We start from the raw sequence: 20,228 nt of genomic DNA, 5'->3' as shown, positions 1-20,228 counted from the left end.
ACTAGAAAGAGCATTGGTAGCCTTGAACGATTGTTTAACAGAAGCCGGACTGAAGATGAACATTGGAAAAACAGAAATATTAACAATCACCAAACAACAAGCTCCAACGAACATCATGATATGAAATACAGTAATTAAGGACACCAACGCATTCAGGTATTTAGGATGAATGTTTACAGACAAGGGCGATAAGAACAAAGAATAAATTACTGAACGAATAAAGACATATAATAAATACCCTGGAGCACTCTATCTAATTAGGAGAGATACATATGCACCAATAGAAGTAAGGAAAACTGTATTATTTGAAGGATTACTAACACTAATAATGACATATGGATCAGAGAAAAGGGCAGTGACAAACAAAGACAGGAACAGAATCCAAGCTTCAGTGATGAAAAGCCTGAGAACAATAATGCACAAAACAAGAAGAGATAGAATAAGAAATGTAGATGTTAAAAGGATGGTAGGAGTATCTCCTATGTTGAACAAGATTGAGAAGGGACAGCTGAGATGGCTGGGATATTTAATGAGAATGAATGGAAATAGAATAGCAAGGAGGAGATGGGACTGAACACCTGGTGGGAGGAGATCAAGAGGTAGACCACGTAAACGCTGAAGGGATGGAATTGATGAGATTCTGACAAAGCACAACATGCCAACAATCGAACAGCTGAGAAGGGAGGAGATATTTGAAAACAGAATTGAGTGGAGAAGACAACTTATTCCACTGACAGGGTGAAAGCCTGGGAGTGGAAATAAGGAAAAGAATTTTCACTTAAAACCATAAAAGCAAAGATGTCCTTATGAAATTTGAATAGCTTTCAGAAGACCTGCTTCTGAAATATATCTGAAAATACCGCTGGCATAGTCAAAAACACATCTTGCCCAAGAATCTTGTTACAAGGGAAATAAAAACAACCCAGTTTGACACATTTGTCTGTCACAAAGGCATTTTCACAACCGTTTATGTTTGCTATACTAATAAGAGGTAAAACCCGTGATTTTCCTCAATCTCACATTATATATAACGTCATCGTTTTTTTACGAAAATACCTAGATGCTCTAAACATGCTGCAACTGTTTTGAAAATTAGAAGAGGAAAACTGTATTAGAGCATTGATGTTTTTGTGTGATGATGGAAAATAATAGATACCAGTAAACGTTCAGGCGATAATGGTTGAAATGTCACTGAAAATGATAACGAAGAATAAACTCATGTTGACCTTTAAAATACCCGAGGCATCAGCTTCATCAGTAACGTATTCTAACACGTAAGGTTAACGAAGCATCTCGAATAGAAAGGATTGCTATCGGCTATAAAGATTACCTTAACTCCCTCGTTGATGTATGTACTTTTACCAGCACGCATATATTTGGCAAAAATTAAAAGTATTCTCTCTCTCTCTCTCTCTCTCTCTCTCTCTCTCTCTCTCTATATATATATATATATATATATATATATTTATTTATTGTGTGTATGCATTCATAAATACACACATACATGTATATATGGGTAGTATAAATCATCAAAGAGGTAATTTGGTATATAAAGATGATAATTAAAAGAATTCATAAGGTTTTATGATGAAACTAGAGCATTTAAGTATATAAACAGGAAGGTGCCTGGTTTGGTGTGAAATGTTAGAGAAACCACAACGGTTGTATGCGTGAAGTAGTTAGATAAGAAAATATGTTATAAGTGGGATGTGAAATGATTGATGTACTCATATTTTTCTATAATGACTGGAGACTGTGATTAGAAACTGCAAAAGCTGGTGAAATAAATTATGAGTGTCAGCAGGAAACGAAAGATTTGATGAAATCTGAGCAAGATTAAATTGATGGAAGTATATGAAACAAAAGAAGATTGAATAATCCAGGATAGATTGATATTGAATAGAAATAAGAAAAAAAAAAGTTTAGAGAAATTTGAATCAGAGGATTATATGTTTTTTGGGCCATGTGGAAAAGGCGGATGAGAATAGTTTAAGAAAAATTTCATATATTGTAGAAGTGCTTGTAAATAGGACAGGAGGACGACCTAGAAATGCTTGGTTAGATGGAAGTAGATAAAAGAAGGACCTAGATATTCATGAAGTGCATAGATTTGTGTAAGGGGAAGTTTTGGTGCCTTGTTGGTGACCATTATTGTAAATATATGAAATTGATGCAGTATATACATAGTGGAAGTTTTATTGCACATGTGATTCATCCAGGATTCAGAAGTTACAAAATAAATGTAGTATGCATCCATACACACACAAACGCGTGCGTGCGCGCGCGCGCACACACACGCATATATATATATATATATATATAGTTTCAGTGTATTTGTTTGTTTGTATCTATGAGTATGTATATGTCTATGAACCAAACACTCATTGATATTTCTATGTGTGCTTTTATATATACCCTTATACAAAAATAAATTGATTATTAAATAATAATATAAAATCCTCACGCGACTCTTAACAGCTCTGAAAGTAACGAGCAGTATTCCACGACGAATAACTTTCCCTTTTGCAAGGGTAGGAGGAAGGAAAGAAAATTTCTCGCTTCAAGAACTTTAAGACAACTAGACACGTGAAAAAGTGATATTAACGTTTAAGAATTTTCCTTTCGGAGAAGTCGTGCATTGTATTGTGAGACTGTGGCATGTGGTGGGTTTTTAAATTATTTATATACCATATATATATATATATATATATATATATATATATATATATATATATATATATATATATATATGTATATATATATGTATATATATGTATATATATATATATATATATATATATGTATATATCCCTTTTTGAGTTGGATACCTTGACGTGGTGAAAGGGTTCGTGTATCGCCATAACCAACAAAGCTGTGCTAGTCAGGGCTGCTCATACTAGGTTGGTTACCTGTGAGCTATTAGACTAAAGTTTCCCCCCCCCCCTCACCAATCCACAGTGTCCAGCGTGGTGACGGCCGAGCCTCAGATATGACTAGGCTTTGTCCTGCAGTGGACTAGAAACGGCTGCAATTGTTTTTTATATATATATATATATATATATATATATATATATTTTTATATATATATATATATATATATATGTGTGTGTGTGTGTGTATATATATATATATATATATATATAAATCCATTGGGATTTGGCTACTCTACCACCGGTTTTTAAAGATTCAATCACCTAATGAGGCTACGTAGTAAAATGATATTGGAATAGTTCACGTTCGGTAGATCGGGAATCGCGTGAGTTTAGTAACGGCACCTTAAAATTATTGTTGCCACATCCTCTAAATGGGGATAAAAGGGAGTTATACAAGTGAGTAAAAAAATAGATATACTGAAGAGAAAATAGAGAAATTGATTTATAGTTTCTAATTTTTTTTTTTTTTTTTTTTTTTTTGAGAAATGGAAATGAAAACATTTTACTTTAATAGTTGCGTAATACATGATAGCAATATTAGGGGAGAATTCAGTGTCAAGATAAGTTTAGCTAGGATAATACCAGAATGTATGCAAAAAAATATGAATGGGAGCCAAGTGTGAAATGTATGAAAGGATTGTTAAGCCAAATCTTTTATAAAATAGTTCATCATATTTGAAAGATAACAAGTTGAAGCCGTTGTAATGAATTTGTGTAGCATACTTGGAACAAGAAAATTTGAAAGTGTAAAAATGTAAAATACGAAGAGCTTCTAAAAGAAAAGTGAGCTTAAATTTTCTACACTGTTTGGTGTGCTGGTTATGATTTTCTTTGTAACTGAACTCCACAGAAAAAAATTTAATTTGACACTTTCACAGCACATACACACACATTTATTATACTGTATGTTTTCTTCTTTGAAAATTTTCTTGGATGTCTTAAACGTTTCGTTGAACTTACCAGCTATCATCACTATTATTCCATTTCACCCTTTATCCAAACATTTCCAGCTTATTCATCAATATCTTACAACGAACTACCGGAAGGAAATGTTTTTTTTTTTTTTTTTCATGTATTTAACCAATCCATCATCCCAGGTATTTTTCCTCGTTATTTCAGCCTTCTATACTCCATGTATGCCTTTCATTTCAGCTGGATGAATCTTTTTCATTTCATCTGCATTCAACACTCTCTTTCTCCCTTCCATAAGGGTCCATTCATGCAATCTGGCTTTTGGCTAAATAAGCACTTTTCTTCTCTTCAACAACATTTTCAGAGGTCAGGGTACCCTCTTTCTATTACTTGTTCTTCTTGTACTGGTTTTAGTACCTTCAAGTCATCGATTACATATAAATTCCTTAAAGGGTTTCAAAATTCACCTGTTCTTTCTTTCATCATACGTTTAAGAGTTCACACTTTATCATCTTGTCTCCTGAGTACTGTTATCAGTTTAAACTTGCCGGCACACCATCTCTCTCTCTCTCTCTCTCTCTCTCTCTCTCTCTCTCTCTCTCTCCCCGTACATATCAATATCTTTTTCCTCTCTCCAAGAGCACGTATATTATAGTTAAACTTATAACGCGTTTCCAAAACAATATTGCCAAACATACACCAATCCAGCAGAATACATAATCTACAAAACAACAGAAGAGAAACTAGATAAAATGCATAAGTAGAAAACTTATAATTTTTTAAACAAACACAGACCCTTTTAGCTTTGAGGGATGATCACTTTAGTGTCCACCAGCTGGAAAGCCATGGCCTAACTTCCACCCCTTTTTAGTGCATATATTGGCTGGTTATATATTGTATTGTTTTTCACTTTGAATTGTACCGACTACTTTTGTTCCTTTATTTCCAAATTTAATGTTTTAATAGCGTTTAATTGAAGAAAATTTAACGCACGCATATATGACATGATTGAAATGTTGAATGATTTCATCCACGATTTAACCATTAGAAGATTAAAGTAGAAATAACATTGTGATGTTTAATTTTTCTTGATCCACACCCTGTTAGGCGAATGTTTTAATGCTGAAAATAAGAATGTAGATACAGATAGGTGAATATGCATATGAATAAATAGGCTTATAGATGAGATTAAGATCTCATTGATTTTGATACAAATCAATGAGTTCAATTAGACTGAGAAATCTTTTTAATAAGGTACTTTGGAATGAATGTTAATTTTTGTCGAACGAAGTAAGGTTCACCACAAATCGTTTGGTTATTTCGATAATATTTCACTTATTAAATTCTGAACCGCCCTGATGAATACAAAATGTAAAATATGTAATTTCTTATACTGTTAGCCTTAATGAGGTTAAAATTCTCAAGTGAATAGGTTGCTAATAAGAATAAAACTTAAAAGAGCATGAAATTGTGAAAATTGGGCGAAAAATATTTCGCCTTGGGAGAATAGCTACATTTATTTAATTATGATGAAATTATTTTATTATTTCATGGGAAAAAAACAAGTACAGGTGCTTACGTAGGTTTAATTTTTGTACGTGCAAAAATGGAAATTTGGGACTGACATAAAAACTTCGATTGATCATTAATTTTTTTTCCCCTGAAGAACTACAAGAACACGTTTCTATTTCACACTATTTCGTTGTCGGCAAATAGGAAAAGGACCATAAAGGAAGTCGTCTGGCACATTGCAAGCGCTAACGAAACGACCAATGCTATTTTTTTCAGCAAAGCTTCCATCCTCTTTATATCTCCATCACGCTCTTTTTTGAGACCCACGACAACTGGTATTTTCTGCCCCTTTGTCACTGAGTACACCGCTGTTCTGTTTCATTTTCACGCTGTCTTTCCCTGCCTTCCTTTATGCAAATTATTTTTTCTTTTACGCCGGAAGCTCTTTTAACTGTTGAAATTTTGCTTTAGTGCTTATCGTTTTTTAGTCGTCTTTTAAGCTGGAGGGAAATATAATGGGTATCAAAATGCCATTTTTTAACACTGAAGGAAACCTTGGCTTAATATGGAAAAGAATCGGGTAAAAAGCAAAATCGCAGCATTTATGACGCGGACGAATTTAATTCGTGATAGAGATAGCAATTTGTGGTAAAACTACAATGACAATTCCACTTATTGGAAGTAAAATGAGAAGTAAAATGAAATTATTAATATTTCAGTCAATGTTAGGATCGTTAACCTCGTTTCCATCTATTCTGGTTTTGAGATTTCAAGGTCTGCCATTAATCTTGCCTTTGTATTTGCTTGCATACCCCCCCCCCCTCTCTCTCTCTCTCTCTCTCTCTCTCTCTCTCTCTCTCTCTCTCTCACAGAAATGCAGTTTCTAATATATAAAATCCAACGAAAGCTATTTAATCCATGATTATGTGAACTGCGTATAGTTGAAAAAATCCTTTTAGAATAGTTCGAAATTAAGATTATAACTTGATATTCTAGGGATTTGTGGCTACCCATTTGACCTTATATCACTAATTTTATACTAATTCCTTTTAAATATGTTACTATTTATTTGAATAGCTGCTTCAATATAAATTATGCCAAGGGGGGTTGGGAGGTCGAATGGCATCTGTGGTTATTTATTTATTTTTTCTATTAGAGGTTCTTGCCTACATAAACACGTCGACAGGCATGCATATATAATTTCTTTTGCATTTGCTATTTGTTAAATAGAATTTCCATAACAGTATTACTAAATTATTAAGAAAAAAATTACGTATGTTTTTTTTAACTTTGTAAACCATTTGAATATAACTTCATCGAGTAAGCAGTCGTAATGAAATATACCAAAAATATTCACAGAAATGCCTATGGATATTTTTCAGCCCAAAAAATGTATAGAAATGCGTATGCATATCTTGTATCGCATGAAAACGTAAACCCGAGAATATTTGTTTTTCTTTTTATCGCCTAAAATATTTCATTAAAACTTCACACTCAATTGTAAAACGCATGAGCATTTAAAATTCCCCGTGACATGCGATTCCAATTAAAAAAAAAAAAAAAAAAAAAAAAAAAGGCTGCAAACCAGAGCTAGCGTTTCATCGGAACTTAACCAGTTTAATAAACAGTGATTTCGGTAAAACAAATTTTTCATGTTTCGTGAAATGGTGTCAACCGGTTGGAAAGCCATTTCGGAAAACAGATTGGTAATACTTCGTGCAAAGTAACGATTATAAATGAAAAGAATTTTGAACCTGATATCTGACATTGAGATCGTAACAGTTTGTTTGTTTACGCTTCTGTACTTCTCTCATTTCAAATTACCCCAGCCTTTATTTTCTCTTGGCACGCTAAACATCCGAATTTTTCCGGGGATAATCTTAGATCCTATATATTAAGAGAAAGACATGTTGCAAATGTTTTGGGTCTTTATTATGCCATAGAACATGAGCAATGGCAATTTTTTTTTATGATGAGGATACTCTAAACACACATTTTAAGTATTTGTGTATATATATATATATATATATATATATATATATATATATATATCGCTAACACTCGTGATTATGATGAATGTAAATATCAACCACAATTGCATTTTGATATCTAACTCTACCTTTGGGAATAAATATCTACTGGAAATTCATTTATGATAAATACTTCTGGTTGGGTAAGGATTCGACCCTACTGTATACCTCTGAGTCGAAACAAATGCCACCAGGGACTTTGAACAACAGTGCTATCATTGTCTCGAATTCTTGCCCAGCCAAAAGTATTTATCACAAATTCAAAAGTATTTATCACAAACGAATTTCCAGTGGATATACATTCCCAAAGGTAGAATTCGATATGTAAATGGTATTGTTTGATATATATATATATATATATATATATATGTGTGTGTGTGTGTGTGTGTGTGTGTGTGTGTGTATGTGTGTATATGAATGAGAGGGTATATTTAAGTTAAATGTAAAAGACGTACTTTGATGTTTTTATGGTTGGTTGAATTTTTATATTCTCCATCTTACTTTTGTGCTTAACTGAGATTTGTTTTCCACAATTTCATATGTTTATATACCAGAATAAATCATTTATTCAACATTTAGAATAGCAATTTTGCAGTCCTCAAATGCCGTTAAAATATCCTGCTTTGGTAGTCTCTCCGACAATTATTGAAATTGAGTAACTCATATATAGATGAATATTATAATGTTAGATGATATCAAGAGTTTGAAGATTCGAGGATATTAAGAACCTTTAGGGGATAAGTTTAGGGGAATGCTGATTTGAATATTAGCAAATGATGAGGGATAGCACATAGATAATATATATTGGTAAGAAAGCGTTGAATACAACGGAATATTAAGAGGTATTTGTTAGATTCTAAATCACAAGTGGAATTCGGTTTGAATAATCGGAAATGAAGGGAGATGAAAGAAAATTGTTTATTGATTCAACTAGTTTTAACTCATAATATGATTATAGATCTTCAGGGAATAACGAATTGTAAGTTTTAGGAAATTTGCGTATTAGGAGAAGTATGGGTATGTTAAAGAAATGTTTGTCTCTTATTTTTCAGATCCGGCAAAGCGAGGAGCATTTGTCAAGTCTGTACGTGTTAATAGCGATTGCAACTTTACTACCTTCCAAAGTCCTAGGTAAGTGGATGTAACTTAGTAGGTGTTATAAAAAGTAACTTTCTTTTACATCTACAAGGGAACAGTGTCCACAGATAGCCTTTTGTGACACAATGTGGTTGTAAAGAGGTTTATTTGCATTCAGATCTTCGCAGACTGTACCACCCCGTAAGTAGTACTAGGTATACAGTTAATTCTAACATTCCTGCCTTCATCGTAAGGCTCATTCAGATCATACTATAGAAGTTGAAAATTATTTTTCTGATAAACAGGTTATAGCCGCTTCCCTCGGTCTCGAGCGACCGGTACTTAGATTAATTGATAACGCGATGCTGAATGCACTCTTCAATTCTTTTGATCAAACCAGGTGACATGAACATACACATGAGTTAGCAGCATCACAAACCTGACATTTTAACGATCTCAAATACTTGCGCCAGGAAATGAATAGCATAATGATTGTCATTACATTGACATATTACACAATTGTTGACAACATTTTGCATACACGTTGTGGTTTTGTGGTAGTTTTGGGATTGCTCTATGGTCCATGAATTCGCTGTGAATTCTCATTGAGTACTGTATTATACTTTTATGTAGATGTAGAGACAATGCTTTCCTAATGCTTATGCCCGACATTAAAGACTTAATTCTTTCCTTTGGTGGTGTTCAATATACGCTTAGGTTAAAGGTTAGTGCGCTCAGGATAAGAGCGCCTTCATACTCTAGTTTTAAACACATTTCTCTCACTTGCGTTTAACTCTGCGAATTCTAGTTCCCTTGCTTCCATAAAGATATTTTACTTATTTTACACTTTTACTTATTCTACATTCGCTATTGTGGTGAATTTGCAGATTGATAATTCTCGTTTCATAGTTTAATAATACGGATTTATTTTAAAGATATCAATGACATTAGAAAATTTTATATTTTTTATTTATTACATTTTATTTATAGTTCAGAGTTATCTCTCTATTTTATTTCCACACTGGGCTTGTAGCTTCATACTTCTCCAGCTTGGATTGTAGGTTGCTAGTAATAGTAATAATAGGAGCTTTCGTGTTCTTCCATAACCGTCGATCCCATAGCTCTCTAAACCACAACCGTTCAATCTTTATGTTTTTCCCAAGATCGCCCTCCGCCATTGCAAGTAAAATCTTCCGTCATAGCTTTACTAGTTCAATAAGAGTATTCGTTAGACTTGTGAAACCGTACACAAGCGCTAGATTACAATCATGATATTATTAGAAAACAGATGTGAGGTGAACAAGTAGGTGAACCTGGTTTGTTATAATTTTCCTTTGACCTTTTAAAGAGAAGCACTTCTTTCATAAGAATGTAAAGTCATTCATGTTTGTGGGTCTAAGAGAGTCGTCTGCAATAAAATTGCGATATTCGAAAAAAGATGAGTGAAAAAGTAGGCAAATCTATAGTCCATTTCTTTTACCGAGTCATATTTGCACCGACTCACAGCGGTGCCCTTTTAGCTCGGAAAAGTTTCCTGATCGCTGATTGGTTGGACAAGATAATTCTAACCAATCAGCGACCAGGAAACTTTTCCGAGCTAAAAGGGCATCGTTGCAACTCGGTGCAAATAGGACTCGCTAAAAGAAATGGACTTTAGTTTATTACAATTTTCATCTGACTTTTTAAAGAGGAGAACATCTTTCTTAGGAATGTAAAATCAGTCATATTTGTGGGTCTAAGAGAGTCGCCTGCAATAAATTGGTGTCCGACACATCTTGGGATTGATGGCGTAAGAACCTGCCTTTTTGACAACTGTTCTGAATTGTGACATTAGAAATGCATTTTTTATTTTTAATACTTGGGAACTTGACACAATGCAGCCAATTCATATTTACTACCATTCATGCACCTGGACTTAAAAATTAGTTTACAATAACCTGCTTGGCTTCAGACCTTTGTTGTTGCTGGACGTTCGATATACATGTATATATGTATATATGTGTGTATATATATATATATATATATATATATATATGTATATATATATATATATATATATATATATGTATATATGTATTTATATATATATATATATATATATATATATATATATTATATATATATGTGTATATATATATATATATATATATATGAAATATTCGTAATTACCGAAAAACATATATAAAATGAAAATGTTTAAGAATGATAATATATATATATATATATTATATATATATATCTTCCTGAATGGAAATAGTCGCATGCATTGCAAATCACGTAATTAATATTCATTATTTGTCTTCATACGGAAAAAGCTTTCCAAAGCTGAGTCATTATCGGCTTGCTTTCATCTGAAGTATAACAAATAATTTTTAGCCTTTCCCAGACCCAAAATTAGCTTCAATATTTCATTTATTTGGATGGGGCTGTTGATAATTGTATTAAAGTTATCCCTTGTACTATGTTTGCATAAATAATTTATTTGGGTCATAAATGTATAGCTAATCTATACCAATATGCAATACAATTATTTTCAATCAGTAAAGATAATCTATTTCTCTGTCAACGTGTGTGAGGCGGCAGGTTTTATGAGTTTTTTTTTTTTTTTTTTTTTTTTGCACAGGTCGCCATTATCGTTGATGACACCTCCTGTCAGGAGAAACAGCTTAATGAAAAAGAATCAACTTCAATGTGTTTTAAAGAGAATTTCGTTTCGCGTATAACAGTGAACTTACATTTAGTATATTTATTTAAAATTCCCATGTTCGTTTTTGTTGAAGATCATATTATTTCATTTATTTCTTTTCATTCTGTTGCTATGAGATCCATTCTTTTCAAGTTTGAACAGCAAATTTAAACTTATTTCTGTGAATGGTCTTTGTAAAGATACTATAATAAACGATATTTTTTCGTCATATATATATATATATATATATATATAAATATCACCCACGAACCACGTGTGCTTGTGATATATGTTCATATATATATATATATATATATGTGTGTGTGTGTGTGTGTGTGTGTGTTTGTGCATATATATATATATATGTGTGTGTATATATATATATATATATATACACGCATACATATGTATTAAAATGTGTGTGTCTGAGTATTGTGTTTATGAATATATATTTCATTTGTTATGCCATATCTTCTAAAAGAAGATCGTTCCATTAAAGATATCAAAGTTACCCCTTTACTCTAATTACTGCTTGTTAAATTCTCCTTCAAACTATCTGTCTTGAGCGTTTTAGTCCTTCTTTCCCTCTTCCATCCTACTATCTCTGAATTAAACATTGCTTTCATTAATGTATCTTTACACATTCTTTCAACATGACCAACCCCTCGTCAAACACTGGTCAAACTTTCTCTCACGCCAACTATTTTGGCATTTTTATACGCATCTCCTACAGTTCTTGTTCTTTCAATTCTAGACACACATGTGCGTCTTCATCAGTTGATTTTAACTGCTTCAACATTCTTTCATTACTATTGACGATTCACACGTCCCATCCATAAGAAAAATGAAAATTTGTTTCTGAATAGGACCAAAGAAAAAGTATTGCCACAACATTTTAGCAGGCATAATTGACCATTATCTTTCCTACATATTCTAATTCTTCTAGATATCCAATAAGCTCCTCTTTACTACCTCACTTCTAGTAAGTTTACGTATAGTTATTAAGAAACTATCATTAGGTACTGAATGTTATCATTGATATTGTATTCATGAAAATAAATCTCAGTGGTCACGCAAGGTTTAAAAGCCTCTTATGAATGGCAGAGACAAGGGACAGTGACCATGTCCTAGCAGGACTGCTGCTATGGTTGTAGAGACGGCAGGCAGGGACGTTTCCTTTAAGCTATTAAAACCCTTGACAGTACGAGAGTAAGAATAAATCCTCTTTCAGTTTCTAGATATTATCCATCCCACACCTGACACTGCCCATTTATCTCAAATCAAGCTAATGACTTTTTCTTATCCATTCTAAGGTCGATGTTACTTCTTCTTCGACTCCCGAGTGTCGACTTCGGGGAACTTCTCGTCGCCCGGCTGGCCGAATCCTTACGAGGCAGGGGTCAGCTGCACCTACGTCTTCCAGGGAGATATGTTCCAGGCAGTAAAGATAGTCTTCCAGTCATTCCATATGGAGGAACCTTACAGAGCAGGGTAGGTTTGGGAGGTTTGGAAACATTGTATCTTCTACTGCTGCTGTTGCTATTATTCATACTACTTCTGTTGCTATTAATAAGAAATTATAGTAGTGTTAATAGTTGTTGGTTGATGTTGTAATAATAATAATAATAATAATTGTGCTGTATTTTACAATACGTTTGATGTGCATAATTCGGAAATTACATAACCATTTACTCCCAGTATTAAATTTTTCATTGTTATGTATTAGTATATTGCATATTTAGATATCAACCAAACCCTGAATTATAGTTGAAGAATTTTTATTATATACTAAATTGAAATAAGTAACACATGCAAAGGTACAATGTTATGTAAAAATTTAAGCTTTCAATTAGTTGCTAGAGTAATTTCAGAAGAATGCCATGACAGTTTAAAGCCAGTGTGGAAACGCTTTGTTAGATTATAATAATTTTAAAATATTTTGAAAGAATATTTGACAAATTGTACTTTAACACTACTTGGATGCATTGCTTTTCTTATGTCTGTATTAGGTAAGTGTTAGATTTGAAATATGTCATATATATATATATATATATATATATATATATAATATATATATATATATATATATATATATATATACATATGTATGTGTGTGTGTGTGCGCGCGTGTGTGTGCTAGAAAAGCAATCAGTATTTCTTGGCGTAGAAACATGCTTTTCATTCAGATCTACTTATTGCAAATCTCAATTGCCTTTATTTTGTGCCTGTTTAATTGATATATAGCCTGGTCCTTTCGCAGTTGCTTAGCGGACTATCTTGACGTTACGACAGTTGACATCACGGGCGTTCGAGACTTCGTAGGGAGGTTTTGTGGGCGTGAAGTCAGGTCGCCCATTCTAACGCTTCATCCGCGCCTGGAGATCTTGATGGTCACCAACCAGGTCGTCCAAGCTCAGGGATTCAACGCTTCGTACTCCTTCGTTCACGAAGGTTGGTTTCACAATTAGAGCATTTGACTTTGTTCAATAAGATTAGGCTAAGATATGGAATAAATGGCATGAAACTCGAAATTTCTGGAAAAAATATCCCCGGGTAGAAACCTCCCCCCCCCCCATAAGAATCGGGAACTTAAAAATCCCTAGGGGAAAAAAATCTGGAACTTCAAATTTCCTTGATATTTTTTGGGAAAGCATTCTTGAACTTGAAATTTCCGCGAAAATCATCCTGGAACTTGAAATTTCTAGAAAAAAAAAACATTTTGGAAGTTGAGATTTCTGGGAAAAACATCGTGGAACTTGAAATTTCCGGGGGGAAAATGCTGGAAGTTGAAATTTCTGGGAAAACATTCCAGAACTTGAAAAAAAAAAAAAAACATTCTGGAACTTGAAATTTCCAGGAAAAATATCCTGGAACTTGAGATTCCAGGTAAAAATTCTATAACTTGAAATTTCCGAAAAAAAAAAAAACACCATAAAACTTTAAATATCCGTCGAAGGGAACGTCGTGGAGCTTTGAATTTACGGAAAATACCGCGAAACTCAAAAATTCCATTTGTTTCCTGGAGGTCACGTTATACGAAGAAAATATCTGGAACTAAACGTTTTGGGAAAAAATATCTGGGAGCCGACACTTCCGTAATTGCTTTTGATATTTCCTATCCAGTTATCATGGGAAGGTGCACAGAAATTTATGATTGGATTACATAGTAGTTTTATATAACCCCGGGAAGCCGTATCGATTGATAAATATTTGTGATAGTATTCTTATATCCATAGCTATTAATACATGCTCTCATTTTTATGTATTTTTTTATAGCTTATGTATTGTTTTGTCATGTGCATGTCATATCCTTCAGAGACCTGAACCGACTGCCTGTGGAGTTCAGAACTTGAATATTAACAATTCCTAGAAAACTGTAAAATTTCCAAACTGCATCAGATTGGTCATCGTTGACTGGTCATTCATTAAGTCAGTTTTACGCGCGTCTGCTATTGGATATATATCTTTCACTTTTAGAAATATTTCTTTATCTGGCATGTTTATATAAATGTATCTTAATATTCCAGTGTTCAACTTCTTGCAAAGGTTTTCATTGTTTTATTCATTCTTTCGTTATACGTAGTGAGGTATACTCGGTTCTGAAATTAATCAGTTTTCCTGTTAGTTTAATGTGCTAATTCCCGTAATTAGCAGCCCCAAATTCCTTTCTGTATAATTTTGCTATATTAATATTTGATATAAATACTCTAGCGCAGCACTATGGGATGGATATTTTCAATTATGTAACAAGTTCAACATCACGTAGGGTACGGGGTTTTATAATAGACGTCTACTACAATTTGTGCAGTTTTCCATTGTTTTCATAACCTGTAATGATCCGTGCGACATGACAAACTGTATTTTATAATTTCATCCACTGAGGTCGTTCGAAAGCTGTCAGAAGGCATTAATTTACTCGCATACAGAGAATTTTGGTTAATAGAATATTGTAGATTTTTTGCAAAAACAGGTACAATTTAGGTAAATTTGTTGAAATAAAGCCTATTTGGAAAAATTAGTAATATAGTTTATTCGATTACCTGTTAATCTATTGTTAACAATCAGGAATATTTTGGCCATAACCCTGAAGGCGTACCATTATAGGTCAAAAAAAAAAAAAAAAAAAAAAAAAAAAAAAAAAAAAAAAAAAAAAAAACAACTATGTAGACCCCATGAATCTCAAATTAATTTTCATGAGTTCCGGGGGGAGCGTGTGGGGCTTTTGGTATTTAATTAAGCATCGCATGCAATAAGATTGTCCGGTATATCAAGCTGTAAGTTATCTATTTCCCTACTAGGCACTATTTCAGCCTACCTTTATTCGATTAAGGTTGATGTTGTTTATATAAGGGTCTCTTCTCAATAGTTATGGGTATTTAAGTAAAGAGCTTGACTTTTTTTTTAGTATCTGCTGGGAGGTAATTATTTTGGCTTCTCGGTAAATACTGCAGTGTATGTATGTGTGTTTATATATATATATATATATATATATATATATATATATATATATATATATATATATATATATATATATATATATAAAACAAATGAATATGTGTGATATATATATATATATATATATATATATATATATATATATAAATACACACATATTCATTTGTTTTATGTCGAGGAAAATTGATGCAAACAATAGTAGATGACTCGCATCTCCCCAAAACACAAATAGAATTCATAAATAGTATATAAATGCAACTTGATATAAGATTCCATTAGTTCAAGAAGTTGTCTTGAATATTTTGAGTTTCATCTTGCTTTAAAAAAATAAGTTATATCCATATTTTATTTTCCATTTTTCAAAGAGCATAACCCTCAGTGATGAAGAATATGCGTTGTTCAACCTTCTCTTTCAGTTATAACCAAAATGTAACTGAGAAATTCTGTTTCCTTTTTCTAGAAGCGATCTATCCCTCCACCACAATGAACAGGGGCAGGAAGGTGTGTGGAGGACTTGTAGAGGGTAAAGGAGGCAAGCTTATATCTCCCGGTTACCCTAAAGCTTTTCCGGGAGGTTTGTCATGTTCGTGGCTCCTGAGAGCTCGGCCTTATCATCACATCTTCCTCAGGATACAGGAGTTGCAGCTGCAAGGAAGCATAGGTAAGGTTTTGTCCAACTCTCTCTCTCTCTCTCTCTCTCTCTCTCTCTCTCTCTCTCTCTCTCTCTCTCTCTCTCTCTCTCTCTCTCTCTCTCTCTCTCAGAGGTGTCTATGTTCCTTACAGTATTCTGTAGTACATGTGCGTACATTTTCGAAATACATTACTCATTTAATTATTACTTAGATCCCCATAGCATCCGTTTCTTTATCTATTCAAGTTATAATTTGATGTTTTTCAACATATTTAGATTTAACATTGAATTCTATTGAGGGATGCAAGCATTGGTTATCGGTGGTTTCTGCCCGAATAAATCTATAATCGTAATGTGGCTTATCGTCATTCTCCATTTATTGGGAAAGTTGAGAATGGCTTTCATCCAAAATCTGCTAGATAATTGTGGACTCAAACAAACGCGGCCGCGCACACATACACGCACACATACATGCACACACATACTATATATATATATATATATATATATATATATATATATATATATATATATATATACATATATATATACATATATATATATATATATATATATATATATATATATATATTATATGTATATATATAAATATGTGTCCGTGTCTGTGTATTTTTATCGTATGTCTTTACATATACATCCATATAAGGAAAGGTATATGAGATTGGAGCTGTGACGTCTTAGAATAATAGTCTACCTTGCCAAAAGTCGAACCCGGCTACTTTACATTGTAGGACATTGAAGTCAAGAGAAAGCAACTTCTCTCATAAGTTGGACCCTGTAACCACGTCCTTCATGCGATTCCTTTATGACGGAGGGCTGTAGGCTGAACAGACAAATTTAGAACAACCACTCTCTTATATATTTTGAATGTTAAGGATCCGATCGACCAAGCAAGAAAATAATTTTGGACTTTATATGTAAAAAATATTCAGTATGACTTTCAAAGACAATGAATGGTTAAAATGTTTAAGCTTACAATGTACATTTGTGTAAAGAATTCGATGATTAAAAGCAGTCATTGTGTGCAAAGATCCAGATCTAGAATAGATTTAATAGCAAAAACAACGGGAAATGTAGATAGTAATATACTTGAAAGCATCCGTACATGCATGCTAAATGAGATTTGGAAATGAGAAAAATGGGCGACAATTAGTAAAGAAGTCCAGCGCAGCCGCTGCATTGTTCTCCCTTTGAACACTGACAATGTCTTAATAGTTGTGCATAAATGTCAGGCTATGAAAAAGATTTTAGCACTATGCAAGTAAAAGTTCATTCTGACAACTGCGTCGTAAGAAATTTTCAACCCAGGATGTAGCTGAAATTACAGAAAACTTAGCACCGAAGTAGAACCGTTTGAGGGAATTCCAACTTTTACCATTTACAGCTCTCTCTCTCTCTCTCTCTCTCTCTCTTCTCTCTCTCTCTCTCTCTCTCTCTCTCTCTCTCTCTCTCTCTCTCTCTGCTCTCTCTCTCTCTCTCTCTCTCTCTCTCTCTCTCTCCTAATTAACCAATAATCTAGATGATTAACTATGATCATTATTCTAACGGTGCGGATGGAAAACCCCTTACAAAAACATACAAAGAGTATCCGAGCTTTCGTATTCTTAATGAAAAAGAAAAACACTAGAAGAATCTTTGTTTTTGCCATGGAGAGAAAAGTAATAATGGCGATCCTAATGAGAACCTGCCAAGTTTTGCTTTGTCTCGAGAATGAAAATTAATCTTCCCAAAGAAGCTTAGGAAAAGCGAAGAAAAAACTTGAACATAGTTTTCGCTTTTACTGGTTTGCTCACTTGATATATTTGTATTTTGCAAAGAAAATTAATTATAGAGGCGTTGTATAATTTATAGTATTTTTCAAAGATTATTTAATATTTTGTTTCACGGATTCTATTTATCATTTGTATAATGAAAAAATACGTTAGAAAGGCAAATTAATGGGTGAAGAGGAAAAAGGAATAAAATGAAAAAAAAAAAAGCCATCAGTTGTACCCCAGTATGAGAGACAACACTGAACTTCAGTGTTACGACAGTTTGTGATTGAATATTATGGCTCTCTTTTATGACATTTCGTATCAAGCCTATGCTGTAAGAGTCACTGTCTTTACTAAGTTTATTTGTTTTGTGGTCAAAGTTTCGAAATGATTTCCGAAGAAATATCTCGTATTATGGGTTACAAGAAAAGTATAGATTTCATTATCAAGTATGAATAAAAAAAGTTTATAAAAAAGTTTAATAACTGGATTCCCGTATCTACTTTGGTTGGTGGAATAACGTACAATATTTATTTGATTATTACTTGTTGATTAACTTGAGAATTGAATTAACATATGTCATATTTGTGGGTCTCAAATTGTTCCTTGAAATTTTCACCTCGCTTTATTTTTTTCATATATTTTTGAAATGTTTTGTTGGGCTTTTCACTTAATTTTACTTTTAGTTTAGTATTCAACTGCCCTTAAAAAATCAAGTTTAATTTGCTGGCGCTGTAGATTTTATTTTTCGACGTGTTCTATTTAACTAATCAGAGAATTTTTTCTTTACTTTTTTAATTATTCAAGGAACTAATTGCCTGTCAGAAATTCTACAGTTTTGTTTTTGTAGAATTATTGGATTTTAAAAACTATTTTCGAATTTGCATTCATTTATCCTGTTGTTTTATTACCTTAAATTATTATTGAAGGCGTCCCAGTTTTTTTTTTTTTTCACAGAGATAAGACAGAAACAATATTTTTAGATTTATCCATAATTTGTAGATTTGTTTCCATATCTTTATTGTAAAGTTTTCGCAAATAGCTAGTTTATTTCGTAGGGTCTGTCGATTATTTATTTAATCAGTGGCGATTTTCCACCTGGTAAGGGTAGAAGAAAGACTTTAGCTATAGTAAACAGTCCAGCTAAGAGAAGGACACTGCAGAATCAAACTATTGTTCTCAAGTCTTGGGTAGTGCCATAGCCTCTGTACCATAGTCTTGCACTGTCTTGGGTTAGAGTTCACTTGTTTGAACTCTAACTCAGGGACACTATTCTATCTGTATCCTTATTTCCTTTCCTCACTGTGGTATTTTCCCTGTTAGAGCCATTGAGTTTCTAGCATGTTGCTTTTCGAACTAGGGTTGTAGCTTAGCTAGTAATGATAATAATAATTCATACTTTTTTCCAATATTACTTTCATTTTTAAATTTTGAACGCATTTTTCTCTATACAATAAGAAAGTCAGAAATCACAACACTCACTGTTGGCAATTGTATTTTTGACAACTTGACCTTCTTCCATTTAAAGGGAACTCTGAAACTAGAATTTTACCTAATCTTATACCTTTGCCTGTCTCTTGTGCTATTTATTCTATATTATAGTTGTGTACATACGTCTGTTTATCTATGCAGTTCACGGATTTTTTTTTTTTTTTTTTTTTTTTTTTTTTTTTTTTTTTTTTTTTTTTTTTTTTTACAAAAAGTGTACCTATGTGTATGCATCTATCCATTGCATGAATGGTCTTTTGGTAGAAAGTGTACCTATGCATATTTATCTATCCATGGCACATCATCTAGAGGGTATATTATCTTTGTCTGTGGATCTGTCTGTTCATCAGACGAGTCAGAGAGCACGAAAGCATAACACTCGCCGAGGCATGTGCGTATGTTATCTTTTCGTGATCTTTATGTAAATCGTCCCTCATTTTCATCTGGATTCTTGGTCCAGAATTAGCAAGGCGAGCATTTCGCCCATGCGTGCGCCGTCTCTTTTTCATACTCTTGCACAAATTTATTTTAAAGAAGAGTGAAAAAATTCCGTATATCTTCTTGAAGGAGGAAAAGCGCGTAAGGAAGCAAGTGTAGAGTGAATTTCCTTAGAATGAAAATGAGGCTATTTTTTCCTTGCTTTAGGTTGTGCTTTTGTAAGAAATGTTTTATGAAGATTCTTTAGATTTTAGTGATGAAAGATTAAGATCTCAGGATGATTCTGAATGT

The 20,228-nt window shown here is 33.0% G+C and overlaps 1 protein-coding gene across 2 annotated transcripts in view; it reads left to right on the top strand.

Moving 5' to 3' along the window:
* LOC137630097 (uncharacterized) overlaps window positions 1-20,228 on the top strand; it is a 331,962-nt gene that overhangs the window by 276,750 nt on the left and 34,984 nt on the right. The window contains exons 2-5 of one of the 2 annotated variants that reach the window (XM_068361575.1): window positions 8,440-8,518; window positions 12,464-12,641; window positions 13,411-13,601; window positions 16,066-16,266. In XM_068361575.1, the coding sequence (XP_068217676.1) occupies window positions 8,440-8,518; window positions 12,464-12,641; window positions 13,411-13,601; window positions 16,066-16,266 (649 nt within the window). Of the gene's footprint in view, window positions 1-8,439; window positions 8,519-12,463; window positions 12,642-13,394; window positions 13,602-16,065; window positions 16,267-20,228 lie in introns of those variants that run through there. The other variant, XM_068361576.1, reaches the window with a different exon arrangement.

This window comes from Palaemon carinicauda, chromosome 38, assembly GCF_036898095.1.
Source record: "Palaemon carinicauda isolate YSFRI2023 chromosome 38, ASM3689809v2, whole genome shotgun sequence".
In the NCBI taxonomy this organism is placed as follows: Eukaryota; Metazoa; Arthropoda; class Malacostraca; order Decapoda; family Palaemonidae; genus Palaemon; species Palaemon carinicauda.
The sequence above is the reverse complement of the archived record's forward strand: the minus strand, read 5'-3'. Positions and strand labels throughout refer to the sequence as shown.